At 44.0% G+C, this 23,355-nt stretch overlaps 2 protein-coding genes across 4 annotated transcripts in view; one reads left to right on the top strand and one right to left on the bottom strand.

Moving 5' to 3' along the window:
• Positions 1–10,466, top strand: part of Dpysl3 (dihydropyrimidinase like 3) — a 108,783-nt gene extending 98,317 nt beyond the window's left edge. For both annotated transcript variants that reach the window (XM_036204424.1, XM_036204426.1), the window contains exons 9-14: positions 1,673–1,829; positions 2,798–2,939; positions 3,953–4,123; positions 5,525–5,704; positions 7,839–8,001; positions 9,347–10,466. In XM_036204424.1, the coding sequence (XP_036060317.1) occupies positions 1,673–1,829; positions 2,798–2,939; positions 3,953–4,123; positions 5,525–5,704; positions 7,839–8,001; positions 9,347–9,435 (902 nt within the window). In that variant the 3' untranslated portion in view covers positions 9,436–10,466. The remainder of the gene's footprint in view (positions 1–1,672; positions 1,830–2,797; positions 2,940–3,952; positions 4,124–5,524; positions 5,705–7,838; positions 8,002–9,346) is intronic.
• The window catches only part of Stk32a (serine/threonine kinase 32A), a 147,693-nt gene that overhangs the window by 18,587 nt on the left and 105,751 nt on the right, over positions 1–23,355 (bottom strand). Inside the window, exons 9-14 of one of the 2 annotated variants that reach the window (XM_036204427.1) lie at positions 22,824–22,940; positions 21,323–21,448; positions 19,907–20,035; positions 19,277–19,341; positions 18,473–18,565; positions 13,333–13,580 (exon numbers count right to left, since the gene is read on the bottom strand). In XM_036204427.1, coding sequence (XP_036060320.1) covers positions 13,547–13,580; positions 18,473–18,565; positions 19,277–19,341; positions 19,907–20,035; positions 21,323–21,448; positions 22,824–22,940 — 564 coding nt within the window. In that variant the 3' untranslated portion in view covers positions 13,333–13,546. Of the gene's footprint in view, positions 1–13,332; positions 13,581–18,472; positions 18,566–19,276; positions 19,342–19,906; positions 20,036–21,322; positions 21,449–22,823; positions 22,941–23,355 lie in introns of those variants that run through there. The other variant, XM_036204428.1, reaches the window with a different exon arrangement.

Raw genomic sequence — 23,355 nt, 5'->3', positions numbered from 1 at the left:
TCAAACTCGGATACAGTGGAGAACTTCAGTTTCTTCAACTTCTCTCCTAAATGTAGTCCCAAGGAACAGTTGATCCTCTCTTAAGGATGTGTTTCTTGTAATATCTGAGTGTTTTCCTTGAATCTCACTTCTTCATTTATTCCGATCCTATATTTTTGTCAATACTTGTTAACACCATCCCTGAAGGCAGGGATGCATATGTGAATCACTGATATTTTCTTCTGACTTTCTGTGGTAGACATCACTGATTAATCATAGATATTTTCTGGTGAATCCAGAAGCATTGTTAGAATTTCCCCCTACCTAGTATTCCAGGATATCCTTGCTTGACGTTAAAATGAGGCAAAACCTCTTTATAACCCTGGCTATGAAATCCTGGCTAGAAAATGACTGTGCAAACTTTGATGACAGAAGGCCAAACAAGATGAAGGTTAAAGATGCCCAAGGCTCGGGTTGAGGATTTAGCTCAGTGGTAGAGCACTTGCCTAGCGAGCACAAGGCCCTGGGTTCGATCCTCAGCTTTAAAAAAAAGAAAGAAAGAAAGAAAGATACTCAAGGCTTATCGGCATATTCCTGTCCTGATGCTGATGCAGAGAAATGAGGGGCCAGCCAACTTTGGGGGGGGAGCATTTCCTTCTGGATCACTATCTCTTTCTTAAAAACATCCAATACAAGCTTAATACAGCATCCACGGGCCAGCCCCATCTTATGCATCTCACATTGTTCAGTCTTCAGTACCAAGTCAATGTTTGTCAAAATGGCAAATGCATAGTCAAAGGAGACACTGGTTTAAAAAAAAAAAAACAGCAAAATAAAAACATGTAAGAGCCTCTTATCCTCCAGAATGCATTTTACACTGTAGGGCCGAATCTTGTCTTTGGGGCAGGAGAGCTGGCAGTTCCCAGCAATGTGGACCACACTCAGGACTTTGGGCCTCTCACAGTGGAAAAGTGTAGACAGTAAAGAAATTAGTGTTGGGGACCAGGCCTGGTTGGTTAAGTGTCTACCTTGCAAGCTTGAGGACCTGAGCAACAAGCTGGCATAGCAGCCTATTCTTGTAGTCATAGCTCTGGGATGATGAAGACAAGAGAGCCCCTGGTACTTGCTGGCTAGTTAATTTTGTCCAGTTGCTGAGCTGCCAGTTCAGTGAGAGACCCTGTCCCAAAATGTAAGATGGAGGACAGTGGAGAAAGGCGTCTGGCATTGGCCTCTGGCATCTACACCCATGTGTAGAGATGCATAAATACCTTCCAAAATGACTTCCACCCACAAGTTCTTTCACAAATCTGGGAAGTAAACAGAATCTCATTTCATCAGTTATGAGATATAGGACATATTGCTCTGACATTTTAATATTTCAAAATGAGCATGGCTCTTGAACTCTGTATAACCAGTATGTAGTTGTATTTTCTTCATTTTTAAATTCAAATTTTCTTTCAAAGTGTGAGGCTTACTGCCATACCTTACAGCTAATGGCTTCTTATTATTTACAGAATATAAATTTATTCATAGTTAATAGAAAAAAGAGACATAAAAAGCTGTGAATAGAAACTTGAACCCTAGGCTTGCCTAAGTTCAGAGACAGGGCCTTGAGAAGAGTTATAGTTCTGATTAGATATGCTGGATTGGAGCAGTACATATTTCTTACAAAACTGACATTCACCCCTTCCAGGAAATGTGGTCTTTGGCGAACCCATCACTGCCAGTCTCGGAATAGATGGAACTCATTACTGGAGTAAGAACTGGGCCAAGGCAGCTGCATTTGTGACATCCCCACCTCTGAGCCCCGACCCAACCACACCCGACTACATCAACTCCTTGCTGGCCAGGTTGGTGCAGGAATACCATGTGTTCTGTGGAATCATCTTGGGGCCACCTGGGACGGGGGCTGCAGTAGTATGGTCTAGATGGCAGGTCAGAGTCTGCAGCAGCATCAAATTCCCCTGCAGTCTGGAGTACAGAAAACTGGCTCTTCTACATTACAGTCAAATTGATGACACAGTTTCAGTGTGAAGAAGGGTCTCAGCAGCTGATTGCTGTAATGGGCCAAGCCTGTGCTCACCCTTGTCCCTCGTAACAACTTTATGAGTGAGGCACTATTATTGCCATTTTACAGATGAAGCAACTGGTGATCATGTCACTTAAAGTTATTTGTCAGAACTCAAAGCCTTTGTCATGATGACACTTAGATAGTAACTATAGGGAGACTCAAAATCAGGCTACTGGTCATTTGAGTCCTTACATTTTTACAACTCTGTGAGTCTGTGTGTGTGTGTGTGTGTGTGTGTGTGTGTGTGTGTGTGTGTGTCTGTGTGTATGTGTATTTATACAAGCAAGCATGCACGCCTATACTCGAATGCTTGCCTGCTTGTCTTTATGTGCACCTTGTGTGCAAGTTTCTGCAGAAGCCAGGAAAAGGCACAAGATAACATGGAACTGGAATTAGAGCCAGTTGCGAGCCACCTGATGTGGCTGCTGAGAACAAAACCTGGGTCCTCTGCAGCAACAGCCCGTGCTAATAACCACTGAGTCATCTCTCCAGCCCTCACCTGACTCTGACATTTGCCACAGAAGACAGTCTAATGATCTAATTCTATTTCCTTGATTTCTGGATGGGTAACTGAGCCCAGAGAGGAGAGGAAACTACCCATGCTCACTCACACAGCTTAGTAAGGGATGGAGGCACTGCAAACCGAAAATAGGATTCTGCCCTCCTCAACTCGTCCCCCACCCCTATCCCCCCTCCAGTGTTCTTCAGCTATCTCTCCTAGTCACGTGAACCTTTCTCCTTTTCCAGCGGTGATCTGCAGCTCTCTGGAAGTGCCCACTGTACCTTCAGCACTGCCCAGAAAGCCATAGGGAAGGACAACTTCACAGCCATCCCTGAGGGCACCAATGGTGTGGAGGAACGCATGTCTGTCATCTGGGACAAGGCTGTGGTAAGGGACTTCATCTGCTTCATCAGTCGCTGGATGAAGCCTCTCTGATGACATTTGGGCTAGGTACCAGTCTATGAGTATAGCAGAATATTGTTAGGCATCATTACATTGACATTATTTTTCTCCAGTTGTGTTTAGTTCTATCCTAGGTCTCTGGGCAAACAGCTTCTGGGTCCTGGCCTTCCAGGGGGTGTCAGAGGTGGGCTTATTCTCATGGCTTGGGTCTCAAGCTGGGCCAGTCATTGCTTGGCCACCCCCACAATGTTTTATCTTTACAAATCCTATTTGAATTTGTTAAAAATTAATACAAAATTTATGCACTGCATACAGATATTCCTGTCAATATGAATCCCATAACTGGTTCCCTAAGATTAAGACCCTAGTGATATCATAGATGACTTACTGTGTAAGAGAACTCTGTGATGGTCACAGGACAACAAAATCAGCACTAACACACTTCTCAGAACATATCCTCATTATTTAGCAATGGTTATCTTTAGTTTTTTAATTAGCAACATGATACATGCTCAACAAAGGTCACTTAGAAACCTCAGACAAACACACACCTGGAAAAAGACACATAATTCTGTAACACAAACATATCCACTGTCACTATTTGAGTAAGGCTTTGCATATCTATCCTCTGGATATACAAATATACACATATACCTAAAGAATGGGCTCACACTCACATTTGTTTTTACTGTAAATTCTCTGATCTTTCTTGGAATTAGTAGAAGTAAATGTTTAAGTAAATGATATGCACATAGCTAGGAAAACTGCATTCTTCAGAAGTAACTTCTATGTTAAGTCACAGGTCTCCCTATGTTCCCTGTGAAGTTCAGACTGTCCAGCAGACCCCTGAGCTTGCTGGATAGATGGAATCTGTGCTCAGTCCCTTTGTACTCCTGGGCCTTTGTGGTCACTTTGCTCTGAGCTCAGAAGCCTGGTTCTTATGGAGCTGCCATCAACCTGGAGACAGGCACAGACATGCAATCTTTGTATTCCAACAGGCCACGGGAAAGATGGATGAAAATCAGTTTGTGGCTGTGACCAGCACCAATGCTGCCAAGATATTCAACCTGTACCCACGCAAGGGGAGAATAGCCGTGGGCTCAGACAGCGACCTGGTCATCTGGGATCCAGACGCTGTGAAGATTGTCTCTGCCAAGAACCACCAGTCGGTGAGGCATGGGTTGGCAGTATGGAGAATGTGTGTGCAGAGCTCACTCCGAGGAATAAGCTGATAGGGTGGGCCGGTCTCAGAGACTAGGATGGACTGCAATAATCATTCGAAGAGTTTTTGTTTGGTCTGTTTACTGCACGGTTTTGAAAGCAAGGTCTCCTGCTCAGGTGGGCTTTGGATTTGAATTGCTAATAACCCTACTTTTGCCTCCCAAGGGCTGGTATAAGAGGCATGTGCTCCCAACCCCAGTTTGCCTTAAGTTTTATTGGCATAAAAATACGTAAACTGGGGCTGGAGAGATGGCTCAGAGGTTAAGAGCACTGACTGCTCTTCCAGAGGTCCTGAGTTCAATTCCCAGCAACCAGATGGTGGCTCACAACCATCTGTAATGAGATCTGGTGCCCTCTTCTGGCCTGCAGTCATACATGCTGTATACATAATAAATAAATAAATCTTTTAAAAAAATACGTAAACTATTTATTTCTTTCTCCTGCTTTCCTGAGTGAAGTAGTCTGTAGAGGGGCTCTGCCCTTCCTGGCCACTGGGGTTTGGAGGCATAGAGAGGAAGTGCTTCTCCGCACGCTTCCAAGATTGCAGAGGCCCAGACAGACTTTACGTTTTGAATGAAGAGAGAGTTAACTATCTTCATTGTTTGCTCCAGTTCTCCTATAAGATTGAAACCCAAATCCAATACCTTAAAGAGGGACAGAGTACTCGCTAGCAAAAATAATCCTTGAAGTAGTTATATGTCAGGCACCTTGCTTTCTTTCTATTCAGTGAGTCCCATGAACAGTGGATATATTTGGGTAGGTACTGTTATCCTCTGCTTGTAGTTTTGCCTAATTTCTAGAAGTACATAGAAAGTAAATAATCTCTGTAGCTGGTGTCGGAGCTGACATTCAAATCCTAGAATCAAGGTAGTACCGCCAACCCCTGCAATGCTATCTTCCTGCTGAGCAAGCAAGGAAGGTATGCAGAAATCCTATTTGGGATAGGAATGGCCTTTGCTTAAACACCAAGTCACATTGTGGAGTGGAATTTTGTACTGGTCTGGGCCAAAGGGCCATGTGTCCTCCACTTACCACTCAGCGCAGCATATCCCTGGGTGTCTTGTAGCTGAGCTCGGGATACAGCCAGCAGTGGCAGTGGAAATCGAATTTCCATTAAAGATCTTTTTAGAAGTGAGGCACTTTGCTTTGCTTGAGGTGCCTTTATCCAGGGTGCATCAGTCTCCCGTTCCTTATCAAAGCAGGCAGGTGTGTCCTGAGCTTTGCCTGGCTTTATTTGGTGACTCAGTTCTTACTGATACCAAAGATGGGGTCCCAAACACAGAAGATAACCCCATTCCTCTTTTCATCCTATACCCATGGTCTGGCTTTGTTCTCGTCCCTGAATCTAGGTTGCAGAATACAACATCTTTGAAGGGATGGAGCTTCGCGGGGCACCGCTGGTGGTTATCTGCCAGGGCAAGATCATGCTGGAAGACAGCAACTTGCATGTGACCCAGGGGGCTGGCCGCTTCGTTCCCTGCAGCCCGTTCTCTGACTATGTCTACAAGCGCATTAAAGCCAGGAGGAAGGTGAGTGCCAATGAGCCAGAGGAGTCCCATACAGTCCTGGGATTCAGAGGACCAGCCCTCCTAGGCCCTCACAGCAAGTGTCACAGCAACAGCTGTGTGCTGAAGAAATGGGGCACAGAACCCACAGGCTACAAGGAAGACTTCTAAAAAGGTTTTGGCCAAAGAAAGTTTTTATTTCCCCAAATACTTTCCCCACATTATTACAGTACTTTGGTTTAAAATTGGAAGGGTTTGATGTAATGATAGTATATTTTCATAGGAAAATTATTCCCAAAGGCTTATAATGAGAACAGATTGACACCCAGCCATCTCTCTTCCAGTCTGTCCAAGGTTGCTTGGTTGGAAAAATGCCCAGAATCCTCTCTCTCTTTCTCTACACTCTTTCTCTCTCATACACAAATATAGACATACACACACATACACAAATACACAAAAAAACGCATATACACACATATATACACGTATATACACACAACACAAATATATACATATATACACACATATACACACATACATATACATACATACATATACACACATATACACACATGCACACATACACTTAGGTACACACAAATATACACATATACATACACACATATACACACATATACATACATACATACATATGCACACATGCACACTTATACACACATACACTTAGATACACACAAGTATACACATATATACACATATACACACATATATACATACACCCATATACACATACATGTGCACATACATACACACACATGTACACACATATACACACACATATATATACACACACATATATATACATACACACACATATATATATACATACACACATATACACACATATGCACACACATATATATACATACACACACATATGCACACACATACACACATATACATTTCTTTCAGAGTCCCTCTCAGCTTCCAGTTCTTTCTGGAACTTTGGGGACCCACAAAGTAAAGCTAGACCAGGATGGAGGTATGAGATTTGAGCTCCCTACTCCAGTTTTGTCTTGCTAGAAAAGGGAATAAACAACAAACTTGCCCAGTATAGACTTTTTATATTATGACTTAGATTCTGGGACCAAAGAAATGCCACAGCTATAGTATTACTGGGTGGGGAGTACTACGCATTTCTCACCCCATGTGGGACAGCTGCACTGTGCCCAGGTCACTGCACAGACGGCAGGGCTAGGGCTCCATACAAGTCTCATCACGGCCCATCTTCACTGTCAGGTTCATAGGGATGCACACCCTCATTGCTGCACTATAGCCAGTAATGTGATGGAGCTTGTATGCAGGCTCTGCTCCTGCCTTGGGGGGGGGGTGTCTCACCATGTTAATCTCATAGATTATACATGCCTCTGGGGGACACAGCATGATTCACAAAGCAATAAACCCCAACACAGAACACACAGTTGATTGATGCTACTGACTGGCTCTACAGTCCCTAGGCAAGTTCACAGCCAAAAGTCAGTGGGTCAGACCACAGACTCTCAGTTGAGGGCATCTGACATGTAAAAAGCCCTGAAAAGCCAGGGGTGGGTCTCCCATGGGATCTCATGACACCAGTGTATGTGACCTCATCTAAGACTCCTGTCCTTCTTGCTGGCTCTTCTCCAGACATTCTACAGGTCTATTCCATCATGCTGTTTCCAGCTAGCAGGACTTTCTGATTCCTCTACTTCCAACATCGCCACCTAGTGGTATCAGCATACACTCAGCTGTTTCTCTCCTCCAAGGGCAACATCATCAAAGGGCCATTGGATCCTAGAAGACCAGCGGTTGGTTCTCAATCTGGGGGATGAATGACCCTTTCACATATTTACATTATGATTCATAACAGTATCAAAATAGCAGTTTTGAAGTAGTAATGAAAATAATTTTATGGTTGGGGGTCACTGCAGCTTGTTGAACCACTGCTCCAGATAGAATCTCATGTCTATAGAGGCCTTCGTGGATGATCTCCATCATCAATCTCTTGTGCCTATGTCTCTTATTTCACATTCATAACTGCTGTTTTCTCCTGGATTCCTCTCCACAAACTTTTTATTGACACACCTCCCAGAGTACATCCTACAGTGTCGGGTCATTGACTGTAAGAATGCCTGATGACTTGTTTCTCTGGCTGCAGATGGCAGACCTGCATGCAGTCCCCAGAGGCATGTATGATGGACCAGTGTTTGACTTGACCACCACCCCCAAGGGGGGCACCCCAGCTGGCTCGACTCGAGGCTCTCCCACTCGGCCGAACCCACCAGTGAGGAACCTTCATCAGTCAGGATTTAGCCTGTCAGGTGAGTGGAAGGAGCTGATGAAGAGGGGAAATGGGGGGAGAGGAGAAAAGAGCAGCATCCCTAGGCTACAAACTAATCCTGCAAACTCAAGTCAAACACATTTCCCAGCACAGCACTGGTGTCCTCTGTAGGGAGATGATCAGTATTGAGAACAGAAACATTTTCCTAATCAGCAAGTGATCCTGGTAAGAAAATCAAAGACAGCATTGTCAATTTTGAGGTCAAGTTCAAACGTTAGCAAATTCTTCTTAGAGATCAGACCTAGCTGGAGGCAGGTTGATGGAGCTGATTGCCACTATGAATTGATAACAGTGTTCTGTATCAGTGTATGAGAACTATGGTGTGTGTGTGTGTGTGTGTGTATGTGTTCCAATCTCAGTGTACATAAAGCTCAGACTGGTTTTTATGTTCCTCAGCAGCAGCCTAGTTCCCCTCCATAGTAAAAATGATGCCAGCAATAGCTTCCACTGACTTCCACTGACTGAAAATTCACCATGTGTTTCCCATATTATTGACCTCATCTGTTTTCCAAGAACTCTTCACCATAGAGAATTATTGTTTAATTGCTCCATAGCTGTCTTTAAATGGGGGGGGGGGGTGAATGCGGGTGTGTTACCCTATGATAGCAATTGTACATGTAAGGTGAGCAAGATAACAAGAAAGAAAAGACATATTTAAAGGTGAGGCCTCAGCATACAGAGAAAAGAGAGGAAGGGGCAGAGGGAATGGAGACCATGGAGGAAAAGATGTGGGAGGTTCAGGGACAGACGGAGAAAAGGGACTCAATATTTTGAGGTAACTTTGACAGGCAATCGAGTTAAGTATGGTCCCCAAGTAGTTCAGAGTGGGTTCACCTTTGTCCTTGGCTTTTTGGCCACTGTCAGTCCTTAAACATTCAGAGGCTCCTTACATTAACAAGAGACCTTGACCTTCCAGCTTTGGAGGCCTTGGGAGGGTGACCTCCCCTCTCCAGAATCCCTCTGTCATGGGACAATTCAATATCTGTCTCCCCAACCTCAGTAGCGAGGATGCAACGGAATAACCTTCAGGCTTTAACACATGGCCAGCCACCGTCAGTATAAGCAGCCATCCCCATGCTCTTACCAATGTTAGCGACATGTGCAGCACCTTACCTCTAGGGAGGAATTTGGGTTTTCCTACCAAGACAGTATTTTTCCAGGAGAGGGTGTCATGGATATGCAATGTTCAAGATACGGTGTTAAGTTTCTTGTGCGCCAGGGAAGTTCTTAGTAATTATCCCTCTCAAAGTTTCTCACCGTTTTTTCTCCCCACACCCTTCTCTGTCCCCTTTGCTTCTCCCTGGGAATTTTGTCTCCATCTGCAGGCACCCAAGTGGATGAGGGGGTCCGCTCAGCCAGCAAACGCATCGTGGCGCCCCCTGGGGGCCGTTCTAATATCACATCCCTGAGTTAAGCAAGCCCTCCCAAAGAGGGAGACAGAAGCAAGAAGAGATTTTTTTTCTGAAGCCAAAATGGTACACCGATATTTAAGAAGGAAAGTGAATCCAAACAGTTGCGATCTAAAGAATCAAATAAGCCTCAAGCCTTATGTTTCCCGATGTTATGCTCGCTTGCCTAGCTTTATGAATTGCTTTGATTTCTGTTTATGCATAATCTTGATTTCTTCGATCCCTCCCCCTCACTTACATGCATGCGATCAGGCAGGCCGCTAAGGTAGAGTCTGCATATTATAGTGTTGAGAGCGTCTGTAGCGCTGCATCTTATGACAAGGGGACAAGACGAAGCTGGGACATCAAGACAATGAACAAAAGGCAGGAAGGTTTCTTTGGGTGATTGGGTGGTGGGAGCCCAGGGCAAGGTGGAGGGCACAAAGGGGCTGGAGTGGGGTGTGTAGGAGGGAGGTGGGTGGGCTGGGTGAGCAGGAGGGTATTGTGTGTTGTGTTGATGATGTACGTTAATTTTCATGAAAAATGGCCACGAGTGGCAACTGGATACTCCATCACAGTCCCCTGGGATCTGCAGAGAAGGCAGGAAGAGGTCTTTGGGTCCTGGACTTTGTCATATCCTTTCCTAGTAGATTTTTTCTTTAGTCATTTGTTAAATGTCAGAATCCAGCCAATTCTTCTACTTGTTTTATCATACCAGTGTTTGCTTTCTAAGCCTCTTTTCTGGGTTGTGAAGGGCACACAGGCAGAACAAATGGAGGGATCTCTTCCTCTTCTGCTTCCTTGGTGCTCATCAAAGGCTGCCACAGAGAGTGCAGCATGGCCTTCCTCTCAGTCCTGGGGAGGCAGCTCTCTCTCTCTCTCCTGCCTGCAAGCTGAGGGGAGACGATGCATGCTCTTGCCAACTGAGTTAGCATCATGGCAGAGAGACTCAAGGGTGATGTGAATGACTATCTCTTGATCTTCTTGGATCCAAACACATTCGGGATTTTTCTTTTCTTTTTTCTTTTCTTTTCTTTTCTTTTCTTTTCTTTTCTTTCTTTCTTTCTTCCTTTCTTTCTTTCTTTCTTTCTTTCTTTCTTTCTTTCTTTTCTGGAAAACTGACTTTCTCAGTTGTTCTAAATCTTGACCCCTAATAATAATCTTAGCTTCTATGGGAGTAAAGCAGAGATTTAGGGAAGCTAGCCCTGAGTAGCAGGAGTATACCGTGTATTACCATCTTTTCAATTCTAAGCCATGTGTCTCCTCTTCTACTAGCAGGTGCTGGGGGTGGAGATGTCACTTTTCCCTTGGTACTAAGATCTCCAGGGTGAGATGTATAAAGTGACAGGATGCACCCTTCTTGCTATGGCACAGAAGGGGAATAGGCAGCAATGTTTGCACCCCCTTTTGTTTGTCAGAGTTGGAAGTCCATGTCCCTATCACACCATTTCCAAAGCCAATTGTGAACCTGATTCTGTGAAGAATCTGTAGCAGCCAGTGAGCTCTCCTGCAGGCAACATGCTATCAACATTGGCTCAGATATCTGTGCTCTAGAGGCCCACTTGGAAAGAAATACCACACTGTACTAAGTACTCTGAAGATCAGAGCAGGGCTCATACACCTTCTGAGTACTTAGGGGAAGCCGCCATCTCTGCCTGCAGGTGGTTTTGTTCATTTGTCCTTGTGTTTCTGGAGGTGGGGGATGTATTTGTTCCTTTTGTTTTGTGGAGCCGGACAATTGAGTCCAGGGCCTCTCCCGTGCTAGGCAAGCACCCTGCCACTGTGCTACACAGGGCCCCCAGCCCTGAGTAAAGTTTGTAATGAAACTGAGAAGTAGAGAAACATGAGCAGTTTGGCTCCGAAGGGATTTGGAAATAGCAAGGGAAAGGGATTTTCCTGAGCAAGCTAGTTTTGGCTCCAAATCATGGAAAAGGCCCTTTCAACTTCATAATAGGGAATCTTGCTTTTTAAAGCTCTCATGGTGCTTTCATTTTAAAGGAAAATTTAGCAGAAGAAAATGAGAAGAGTGTAGTCTTGAATTCCATTTCAATGACTTGGGGATTTCTCCAGGAACTCAGAATGACTTTTACAGGGAGTTTTCCAGATCTGAAGCATGTTTACTATATACCTCAATAGCCAGGCTTGGCTGCAGCATAGGTTGTAGTACCATCGGTAGCCACCAGATGGAGGAAGAGACATGTAAATTAACTAATGCTGGGCCACAACGGTGTGGTTTCCCATGCCTGAGACCAACTGGTCCCTCCAGGGCCTCCCTAGTGATGAGAAATAACCTTCTCTGGGTCATCTGCACTGCACTTGGGTCTTCCAAAATGTGCCACTGTGCCGAAACTTTATGTTACACTCAAGCATTCTCTGTGTGAGGTGCAGCTTCTAGGAGCCCTCAAGGTGGACCGGCACCATCTCAGGATGCCTCTCTTTCTTCATTCAATATTAGTTACACCTAAGCATAGAAATTCCCAAAACTTTATTGACAACTCCCCGACTGTTTTCTCAACATGAGAATTTTTCTAAGCAGCGTGTTACTTGAGTTGAAATTTTATATTTAAATTGTTTCTGCTCCATCAGACAGCCCCAGTCGCTGGGTTTTTGGGAAGGAAAATGACAAGAATTGGGGGCTTCCTCCAAGATCACTGGCATTTTATTTAAAGGTGGGAGGGCATGATGGGCACTATCTTCTCTCAAGAGGCTTTGTTATACGGGCTTTCCACCCAGCTCCCCTCGCAGAATACCATGTAATCTCTAAACCTCAAGTTGTTTCTAAGCCCCAGTGGCAATCTGTTGACATTCACTCTGAAGGGTCACAGGCTTGAGTGGTTGAGAAGATCTTGATGGAGCAAAGAAATCAGCTTCGCAGTGGAGATATTTCTTCTAGTTCTAAGTTTTTTGAAACTAATAGAATTATAGTCATCCTCCAAAATGGTCTTTTCCCTACTTCAACATCCAGTGGTTCTTTGGGTTATTTCTCCATGACAATACCCAGAGATATTATCTCATCTTCTAGGGCCTGAATCCTAACTCTGGACTCCATTCTGCTCATTCTACTAAGTCCCTTTCAAGAGGCGGGTGCTTCCCAATTTTGATTCCTGCCCCAAGGCCCCAGGTCTTCTCCCCTAGCCATCCCCAGCTTGAGTCCTGATGCAGTCATGGGCTGGCCCAGGCAGCCAGCATTCCTCATAATCCCCCTTTGAGACATGGTGTGTGGGTGTTCAGTTCTGTGTCTGGTGGCTATGGACAGACAGTGAGTCTCCTTGTGACCTGTGCTAGCTGTGAGGCAGCTCGGAAACTGAAGAGCTGTTTAATTTGAACCGTGAAGAAAACTGTGTATTGAGTTAGCTGAGATTAAAGAAAAAAAAAAAGCTCATCAAGTGACTGTTAATGTAAACCTGGTTATTAAAATAATTATAAAATTACCAGCATCGTCCTCCAGTCTTTTGTGCATGGAATGCCATTTCACCTACTATATTGAAACTCGGGGAGACTGGGAAAATGACTCAATGGGTAGGAACAAGGATCTGAGTTCCAATCCCAGCATCCGCATAAAAAGCCGGGTATGACCACCATGCATGCCTGTAAACCCAGTGATGAGGTAGGATGGAGACAGGAGGATAGCTGGGCTTACTGACTCCAGGTCCAGTGAGAGACCTTGTTTCCATGGGAGAAAGTGATAAAGCAAGACAGCCGACGTCTTCCCCCTGGCCTCAGGGACCATGCACATAGATGCACAGCCACATACAAGTGTACATGTTTAACACAGAGAGAGAGAGACCACATAAAAAACCCACAAGGCAAAGGGAAAGAAACCTCATAAGACACAGTTGGTAGATAAACAGCAGATCTGACAACAACTGCGTACAGTTTTCAATCACGTCCATTCTTAGTGTTAAAAAAAATAACAACAACAAAAAAAACAACCAAATATTGGGGGATAAGTCTAGCTGACTCTAAGACAGATCTTTAAAAGGTTTTGTTTTACTGTACTTTTGTCTGTTTCTGTCTTCAGCCAACCCTTGTTACTGTGCTGTTCTGTAAACACAGTCTACTTATTTCCAAAAGCCTGAACTTGGAGGGAAAACCCTCAAGTAAATCCACAATGTGTTTTGTTTTGTTTTGTTTTCTTCAGCAAGTTGATCTCAAACAGTCCAATGAGTGTCTGAAAAAAAAAAAAAAAAAAAAAACTGTTGGCTGTGCCCACTCTTCTGGGAGCTTCCCTGTGCATATTAGAGAGTTGGAGGTTCTAATTAGTATAATGAGTCTTTAAATGTTGTCCAGGCTTGGGGATGCAGCTTAGGGGTAGAGCATTTGATTAGCCAGCAGGCAGAGGGCCCTTGGTTAGATCCCTAGCATAGTAAAAACAGAAACAACCCCCATGCCCCAAACAAAAAGGAAATAAAGTCCAATTCAGGGCTCTCAGATGATTTTGGCTACTAGACCTCTGTCGCATCTCTCCCTGTGCTGGGAAATATTCCTGGATCCAGTTCTCGTTTATGTAGGGCATTCAGTGGCAAGGTGTACACTGGTATATGGGGGCCACTAGAAGTGACGTTTTAGGATGTCTGGAGAGCTCAGATAGAATCGTGAGACATGGTATATAGCTAAATGTAAGTGGTGAACCCAGGCAGCTCTCCATCTCAGTCTAGCCTTCCTGAAGAGGTGCTTCTGCCTCCGTAAAGCTCATTCTATGTGGAGGCAACACCAGTCATTGGCATCTCCAGGCTTTCACTTTACCTTCCTAGTATACCCCAAAAAGAGATTCCCTCAATATTCCCAGCCAAAAAAGATAAGTTTGGTCACCCTCAAGACTGGTGAAACATGTCTCCCTTTTCATGACTAAGGAATAACTAAGCCTATTAAATACTTGGGTGGCTTTAAAAGGCACCATTGGCACTTGCAATGATCCTAGTAGGGAGGCAGTGTTCTGGGGAGGATGAAACAGCCTTTGAAAACACTGATGACAGAGACACACTGGCTAACTTTCATACCTATGGAGTCTGGAAGTGTTCAGCAGCTGAGTCACACTTGACAAGGTCAGGAATGAGAACACTGAACAGGAATAAGAATAACGAGTATTCTGGTTCCCAAGAACCAGCTCTCCTAATGCCAACCCATCACAGAGGGAACAAAAATCCAAGGAGATGGGAAATAAAGGTACCAGAGAAACCTGCAAAATGAGATCACGTACCTAAGGCTGGCTCTCTTCAGAATCTAGGGTGCTGGATCCTAATCTTTGCTCATCTGGCTACTGGGAACAGCATACTGGACACTTAGCCTGGCCTGGGCAACAGGGCAGCTATGCAGGACTTTGGAGCCCACTAACTCAGAACAAGCCCAGGAGCTCCCAGTTTGCTGACTGTGGAGCTGTTGTGAGCCTGCAAGTTAGTTGAAAGTTCTCAATGTGCCTGCTGTCCTTTACCTCAGATTATGGGCCTTGGAATATCCTCCTGCGGCTATGGCATAAGGAAAGGAACAGGACCCCTAGTAGTGGAGACCATCTCAAAAGAGACATAGATGGGCTGTTTGTAAAACTCAGGTCATGGTAAAGAATCAGGCAGAAGGCAGGATTCTGGTGGTATGCCCTCTGTGAGTTCACTAAAATGTACAGGCACAGACCTCCAATACTATCCCTGCTAAAGGCTCATTCTTCTCAATGGAAATAAAGGTAAGAAGAGGTGACCTGGGATGGCCAAACACATACACTGTTAACAAAGGAAGGCCAAGGGCATGTTGTTACAGAAGACATTTTAATCCGTGCAGGCACATTTACATCACATACAATATGGCTCAACAGAAGCACACTTTTTCTTTTTAATTTGGGGGCTTCTAAATCAGCCACCAGTTCAGAACAGCACAGAAAAATGAAATCTGGAGTCTCGGTGTCTAACATTGGCCAGAGACACGGAACTCATGGTGAACAGCAATCAGCAGTGGACAGAAGTAGGAGACGGATTTTGTGTGGACAGAACACAGGAACACAGAGGAGCCGAGCAAAGTGATTGCCATGCCTATTTACGAAGCGGCTGAGGCATTGAAGTTCAGCATCCCTGTCAACCTCGAACAGCAACACGGGTCTCCACAACCACATCAGCACTCTTTCTTCCTAATTACATATTCACACATCCACCAGGAAAGCCATGGCGTTAGGAAACCCAGCCATTTCTGGATTCCCACTAATTAGATTACTGTGGTTAATTTAGCAATATTCTGTGCTGCTTGAAATTCATTCCCATCCTAAAGATGACCTTGGCCAATACCAGGGCTGCTGTGGGGGCATTGGGTCCTAGCAGGGTACTTCCTTCCAGGGAGTGGGGATCATGGTCAGGAGTGCTCCATGGGTAGGCTGTCCCACCCCTCTCTCTACTCTGGGTCACTGGAAATGCCTGGAGATAGCAGTTCACTGTGGTGTGACAGCCAGGACACTCTGGTTTTCAAACCTTCCTCAGGCCTTCTCAGATGTTCTGAAAAGTACGGGAGGAAACTGCATAGAGAGATTTTGCAAGTAGCAGACTCACGGATGAAGTAGTCACACGGTTTTCTGACATTCCCAGTCCCAATTCTTCTCAGAAATATAATCAAGGGGATGTTTCGTCTGGGGGGTGCTAAGCTCAAATTAGGGAATAAAACCAAGAAGCAATCACCAGGAACATTGGGAAAGTTGTGTTTCTGTTGCTTTTAAAATCTCTTCTTTAAAATGCACATCAGTGTTCAGTGCTGAGAGTCAGTTATTCTGCACAGCCAGATGCAGGGATTCTGTTTCGCTTGGTGCTGGGGACCTAAACCAGGCCTTCGTGCATGCTACACTCATATTCTACCATGGAGGTACAAACCCAGCCCAATGTGTTTTTGTTTTTGTGTTTTTCTTTTTCTTTAAACTTGAAATGCACTGTGTGCCACTCATCTGACAGGCTCTAGAAATCTACCCAACTCCCACACTTCACTATTACCAGCACATCCCCGGTTCTGAAAGCCAGTGGTCCTCAGAAAGATGCTCAATGGGAATAAAAACTAGAGATTCGAACTTCAGAAATTGCATGGGATCTTACCCCCACCTTAGTGTACTGTAAAGATGCGTACAGTCCACATCATCCCGGCGGAGACCTGCTGACCCTGCTGTCCTTTGGAAACCATTTCTGAAAGCTGATGTTTTGGAGGATGCTGACAAGATCCAGGAGAAGGAGGAGCCAGGTGAAAGAGGGTGAATCCATAGTACATTAGGTCCTCAGTACAGACGGACAAAAGGCAGAAGCTCGAGTGTGTGTGTGTGTGTGTGTGTGTGTGTGTGTGTGTGTGTGTGTTCCCCGACACTTGTCAAGGTGCCAGCCTGGAGCAGAATCCAGTCACCTCAGTGTTGCTGTGTTTGACCCATTCACCTGCCTGAAAGTCAGGACAAGTGCTTTGAATTAAACAGTGACTAAACATAACCAAAATATCACAAGCGACACACGAGAACTTCAGAGACAGGAGTTGGATAAAAGAGGTGGTTTTTGATTCTTTAAAAACATATGGCTGCTCTTAGTAGAGAGGCACTATCACACAGCTATGCCAGAAGCTCTGGTGAACCATCAATGCTGGTCTTAAATTCAGCTCTTGCTTTTCTACAGATTTACTTGCCACAGTGTCTACCCTCAATTTCCACCTGTCTGCCTGCCCCCAAATGACAGCTTGCTGTCATCATGGTGCCCACTAGATGGCCTCAGATTCCAGGAGTTGAAAACAACGCTTTGTAAAGCCCAACTACTTGGTTCTCCCCAGAGATGCCAGTGGGGCACCCAAAAAGGTTCTAGATTTCATTTGCGTCAGCACAGTGGTGTTATATCACATGCACATTTACATGAATACACTTTGCACACAGTTGAAATAGAAAGACAGGAAAGAGTGAGACATCAATAATATTTTAAGGAGCTAGGCAATTCTTGCCAGCCATCTCACAGTGAGTATAACGTAGAGGCATCACTCTCCCTGAATTTGACCTCTGAGATCTGTAAGCATCCTGTTGCTTTAAATGTAATTCCAGTCTGTAGCCATGTATAAATTGTTCCATATGTTAGGTGACCAATATGAAAAATAAAGGACCACACAAAAAGTAATGGACTGGTAACTTTTCCTTGCCTTGTGCTACCTGGAGTTAGGAGCTTCTCAAGGGAAAGTTTCTCCAGCTTCCTGTTTTAACATACAAGATAACTCTCCTGTAAGGTGCAATTTCATTGACCCATTGAAAGCCTTCATTGGGGCAGCACTCTGTTAATCCTCTCCAGAAGCAGGACTCTGCCATTCCTGAGGAAAATCAGTCTTCAAACGGCAGGCATACTAGAGAACAGCAAATGGAGTCCAACATTTTACAACTGCTATGTTGAAAGTATCACAGCTTGCAGCATTTACTAAACTTCTGCATGTGACTCCTTCCATCAGTGGACCAAGGCCATATCACTGAAGAGAAGTTGAGAGGCCATGTGTACAGCAGACCCTTGCTAACAGATGCCATGCCAATAGCTCCCCAATGCAAGGTCCTATGAGTCTTTATTACTCCTAATATGACCTATGTTCTTATTCCTGATGGAATATCCTCTTCCTGTCTAATCAGGCTTGGAATTCTGGCCTCTATATAATATTTTCTAGCCCTGAAGAGGCTCACTGTATACAGTATCCATTTTTAAGACGTCATCAAAAAGAATGACAAAATAAACCTACATTCAAATATTTAAAAATAAAAATAAAGCCTATTTAGAACAAAAACTGTGGCATTAACAGACTAAAGGCAAGCTCATCTGAAATAACGCTCTACTGTTCAAGCGATGAACAGAGACCGAGGAAGTAGTTAAATGATTGCTTAAGGTCACAGAGTTCACTAGTGGTGAAATCAGATCTGAGGAGCTCAGAACCAGGGCTCTCTTCACTGTAGAGGTTGCCTCCTTGGAAGGATATTCCTTCGCATTCTGTAAGTCATGAGGTGTGAAGTGATAAGGACTGCCCTTAGCTCTTCTGGATGTGATAATCAGAAGTTTCTGGCCAGGTGCCCAGAACTGTCCCCCCAAAATGATGAAACCTCACAGGTTGTTATTCTGGCCATCCTCCTCTTCTGCATTGTTTTTGGTTTGTTCCAAGGCTAGGTTTGCTTGTCTTTGATTAAAGTCTCTTTTTACTCTTAAAGGAGGAGAGAGAGGGAGAGAGAGAGAGTTATTCATTCAAAGGAAAATGAATTTAAATTTTTGAAATGATAGCATATAATCCAATAATTTTTTATTCTCTGAAAACAATTAAAATATAATTTCATCATTTATCACTCCATCCCCCCACCCATCTTACGTCTGACTCAGCCCCCCCCCCAAATTCACTGCCTCTTCCTCTTTAACCATTGCTGTTACAAATACAAATGAAGAAATATATGAATACAACCTGCTGAGTCCATTGAGTGTTGCCTCAATTTATAGAGAGGTATGAGCTAAGAAAACTTTTAAAAATCATTACGTTGGGCTGACAAGATGGCTCAGTGGGTAGAGACACTGACCAACAGGCCTGAGAGCGATCCCTGGGAGCCACAGGTGGAAGGAGAGAAATGAATCCTACACCTTGTCCAATGACTAGCCCCTGTCCTCCAGAATGTGAACAACTTTTAAAAGTCACTGTGTTTACATTCAAGTTCTCACAAGCAAAACTACAACACTAGGGTTGTTTATCAGTTTAAAAACACTGATAGAAAAAAGGCTCCAGAAATTTCAAAATTTTTGTCCTAGATTTGCATCACTTTTATAGTCAGAAAAATAAAAACTCTTAAAAATACATCAAATCTCTGCAAATAAAATCTGCCTAAATAGCGTCATTTCAAGCTGCTGGACGGCACCCACCATTACTCACTTTTCTCTGTTGAAAATTATAAATTCCTTCTGCACAGCATCAAGGTGCTCTTGAAGAAGACATGTCTTTAAGGTGAACATAACAAAGAAACAGAGACATGCTTAGATGACACACAGGAACCTCAAATAGCCAATAACCTATATTCACCAAGCAACCTGGATGGAAGAAGTTCTGTTTCCAGATAGGAACAGATTCTGGGAGCATGGCAGGAGAGGAATCCCTCTATCAGGGCCATTGTTCTTTCAGAAGTAGGTACATGGGATATATATACTTTCACCTTCCATCAGAAAGTTATTACAATAGTAATAACAGGTTAGTTACAATTTCACCACTATTGTAGCAGTGGTGAACCCACCCTATGTGCCCCTGTCAGGGAGTCCTGTACATGTACCTTCAGCAGCCTGTACCTCAGCTTTCAGAAAACATGACGGGAAATTACAATGATGTCCTTCAAATCCTGGGGCCCTGTGTTCTGCTTGTCGCTGGTAATCAAGGAGGGGCAGATAGCTGTGCCTCCCTCATCACCATAAACCCCAACATCAGATAAAAGCAGGCTTCTGAGACGACCTCCCTACAGCAGCTCTGGCGTAGGAACTGTACTTCCCTGAACTTGTGGGGGGACCCACCTACCTGAGAGGAGTCACATTTTCTCATCTCCTTCTCCTTTTTTGCCAGGCGCTTCTTTTTCTTGTGAAGAGGTTTGGACTCCAAAATCATTTCTTCCAGTTCAAAAGTGGGGTCACAGTTGAGCCTGCCTTTCTGTAAAAAAAGAAAGCATGACTCAGTCCTCAGATCCTTGCCTCATTCCTAAAACAGCCTAATGCAGAGAAATACTTAGTCCTAATGGGAGCAGTCCAAGCGTAATAACTTGGGCCCCACTGAGGTTTTATAGCCTTTACTGCCAGCGTTGTCTTTTCCATTCTTTGATTGTATAGCTTGTTTATTTTTACAAACTTCTAACTATCCCTCAGTGAGTAATGAAGGAGACCATATCAAAATAATACTTCTAAGGTTTGAGCTTCTGGGTTTCTCAGCTTGTTCCAATATCTGCCTAGACCAGAATCGTGGCCATTGCTTGTTTAGCTTCCAAGGTCACCAACCAAATTTCAACATCAGGAGACCAAGAATTTGCCACTTGATAAGTTCTCCAAATGAGTCAGATTCACAGACAGACCCAAGATCTACATGGTGGAGCTTCTCACAGGAGTCAGGAGTGGCTAACAGAAGGAAGTTTGTATCTGCAGCAGGTGGTACCCAGGCTCCCTCATAGTCATACATCAGCCGTGCACACAAGTACAAACCTATTCTCACTTTCCTGTCATTCACTAAGATAGGGACTTAGACCTTCGAATTTCACCACACTGCTCTCTCATTCCTTCCACAGGGCTTTCACTTGACACACATACTGGCACCTTATCTAGGTGTTCACTGAAATATCCGTGTGCTCATGTCCCCAGAACAAGTGCCTTGCTTGGACTTGAACAGAAAACTCAAGTCTCCACGGGAGCACATCATTCTTGCCAGTGTTCCTTATCCAGTGGTTTTATCCAGCAGTGTGCAGTAGGACACAACGTCCCTTGTTTGGGTACTCACCCAATGGGAATCATCTCTCTGTAATTATTAGTTCCTAAAACTATGGATCAGTACAATAAAACTTATAAAAGAAAAGGAATGATTCTGGAGGTGAGGTTTCCCACTAACCAACTCACAGGTTTCTGTGGACATCAACGATTACTTCCTTGCAAGAAGAAAAACGTTCTTTTCAACCAGCACATTTCTGGAAATACCTATTTGGGAGACTAGAACCCCTTACAGCACAAAACATGGTTAAAACCTAGAAGCCCAGACATCAACATCCCTAGATTAGAATCCCAGTTTAGCTTCTTGCCAGTCATGTGATTTTTTTTTTAGTGGTTAACTTACCCCCTGTATCTCTCTGGTTTCTCCTCTGTATTGGGACATTTTTATATTACCAGTGCCATCACCAAATGAGACCCTGGGTGGACAGAGTGTGGGGACTCTTAGGGCTTGTTAAGCTTGACTTACAGTGGGGACGAAGCCGGGGATGAGCCTCTTCTGCAGCACTGCATCCCAGTTCATGTCACTCATGTAAGGGAAATTCTGAATGTCAGTCAAGTGAGAGAATCGTTGGTCTGGATTAGGTTCAAGTAGCTGTCAATGAAATATAAGCACCCTTGTCACAAGGAAGGCCAGATAGGTGGGCCCCAAAATTTCCCCCTAAGTGTTCTAAACCGAGTATGCAAGGGGAGTTCCTTGTAGTGGAAATCGAGCAAGTGGTTTGAGAAGACAGTGATCCCCTGCTCCTCCCCACATGCAAATCATGTGGAGAATGCATGCTTTGGAATAACACTAAAAGTAATGTTTGCAACATGACAAGTACAAATGGCTTGCCCCAGGTATTAAACAAAACTTCCCTTCCTGACTCTCCCACTGGGCAAGTTTGTTTTCTAAACCTTGGCTTACCAAGCTCAAGTCGTGGGAAAAAGTACGAAGTGAACATTGTTTTGCAGAGCTACGACCTGATGCTGTGTTTTTCAAATGATGCAAAATGGCCAGCAATTCTTTTTTCCTTTGTATTGTTTCTTCAGTTTATGACCTATTCAAGTCAATATGTAGTCTTACTGTATCTGGCTCACATGCAACTCCAGACCATGCACAACATATGACTTCAATTCAACAGTTGCCAAACAAGCTCATTCACTACTCAAGGAGACACATCCATTGATCATGTGACAGTGTATTATTGACAGAGCAGTGTCAATATGTTTCTCTTGGTTTCTATACTTACAATGGAGTTGTAGAAAGCAATATGAGCACCCGTGTCAGTCAGAAAAATCACACTAAGTTGTATTGATCTCAGGGAAGGTGCTAGAAGAGCGAAGGTGTGAAGCAGTGACCCAGGACGAGAGGGTGTCATGTGTAAAACCTAGTGGTGATATGTTGGTGAGGAATGGGAGGAGAAGGCAAAACAGCCAGACCAACCAAAGGGTGACCAAAATTCTCAAAGCTTGAGAGGCTGTTTATAACCATTGTAATGCACAATTTAATTTGATCTTTATTAAAAGACCAATGAGAAGTTGCTGAAATACGGCAAAGGGAATGAAAGAGAGGACTGGCAGAAGTATTCGATACATTAGAAGGAACTTGATGGCAGCTGGACTGGAGAAATGCCAAGGAGGCGAAAGGCGGTGAAGGTGACAATGGCTATTGAAAGGATAAATTTAGGATCAGGTGATGGACTAGATATGAGAATGATGAGTGAGCCCTGGTGAAAGGACCAGCCATTGGGAGGGAGGGCACGGGAAGAGACCCAAGAAATACAGGGAGATTAAGAATTATATATCAGACAGTGAGTTTGAGAAGGCCTTAAGACACGCAAAGGCATGATAAGAAAGCCATGTATTTGAAAATGGTTAGTCACAGCAACCATTCGACAAAATGTGTTATCCTGGCCACATTTTGACTTCTAACCACAAACCAGGATATACACTTCCTTCCTTGGCTTCCTTCCTTCCTCCTGTCTCACCTTTTTAAGAAGGGATACCATCTCTTGTGACCAAGCAGAAGGGTACGTTACAATTGCCGTCTCAAACATGTTCACAATTTCCTTGCTGGAAGTACTGGAGCGGATATGATATGGTCTCTTAAGGGAAAAAAAGAGAAAGAGCCTTCATTTTTACAGGTCAAGGGGGAAAAAAAAAGCCTGCAAGTATTTATGAGGTAAACTTTGAAATAATAAAACCTCAACAAGGACCCCTTCAAGATGATTGACAGGTAGCCATATGGGGTACATGGTCAAGTGTTGTCAGAATTACTATGGGTTCTTTAAAGAAATGTCACGGACTTTAGTTTTTCATCAAAATATCCTAAGATTTAAGAACTTGTTACTTTACAGATCCAAACAAAATATTTCAGTGGATTGAACCAGTCTCTGATGCACTGATTTCCATCTGTTTTGTTCATCACTTTCTGGCATATTTATATAAGCAGTGAATAATGAAGAGAAAAACTTCAAATTATTATAGAAGGTTGATTACAAACGGATCCATAATTTTCCC

The sequence above is a fragment of the Onychomys torridus genome, chromosome 13 (assembly GCF_903995425.1).
Source record: "Onychomys torridus chromosome 13, mOncTor1.1, whole genome shotgun sequence".
NCBI lineage: Eukaryota > Metazoa > Chordata > Mammalia > Rodentia > Cricetidae > Onychomys > Onychomys torridus.
This window is presented reverse-complemented; position numbering and strand designations above follow the sequence as displayed.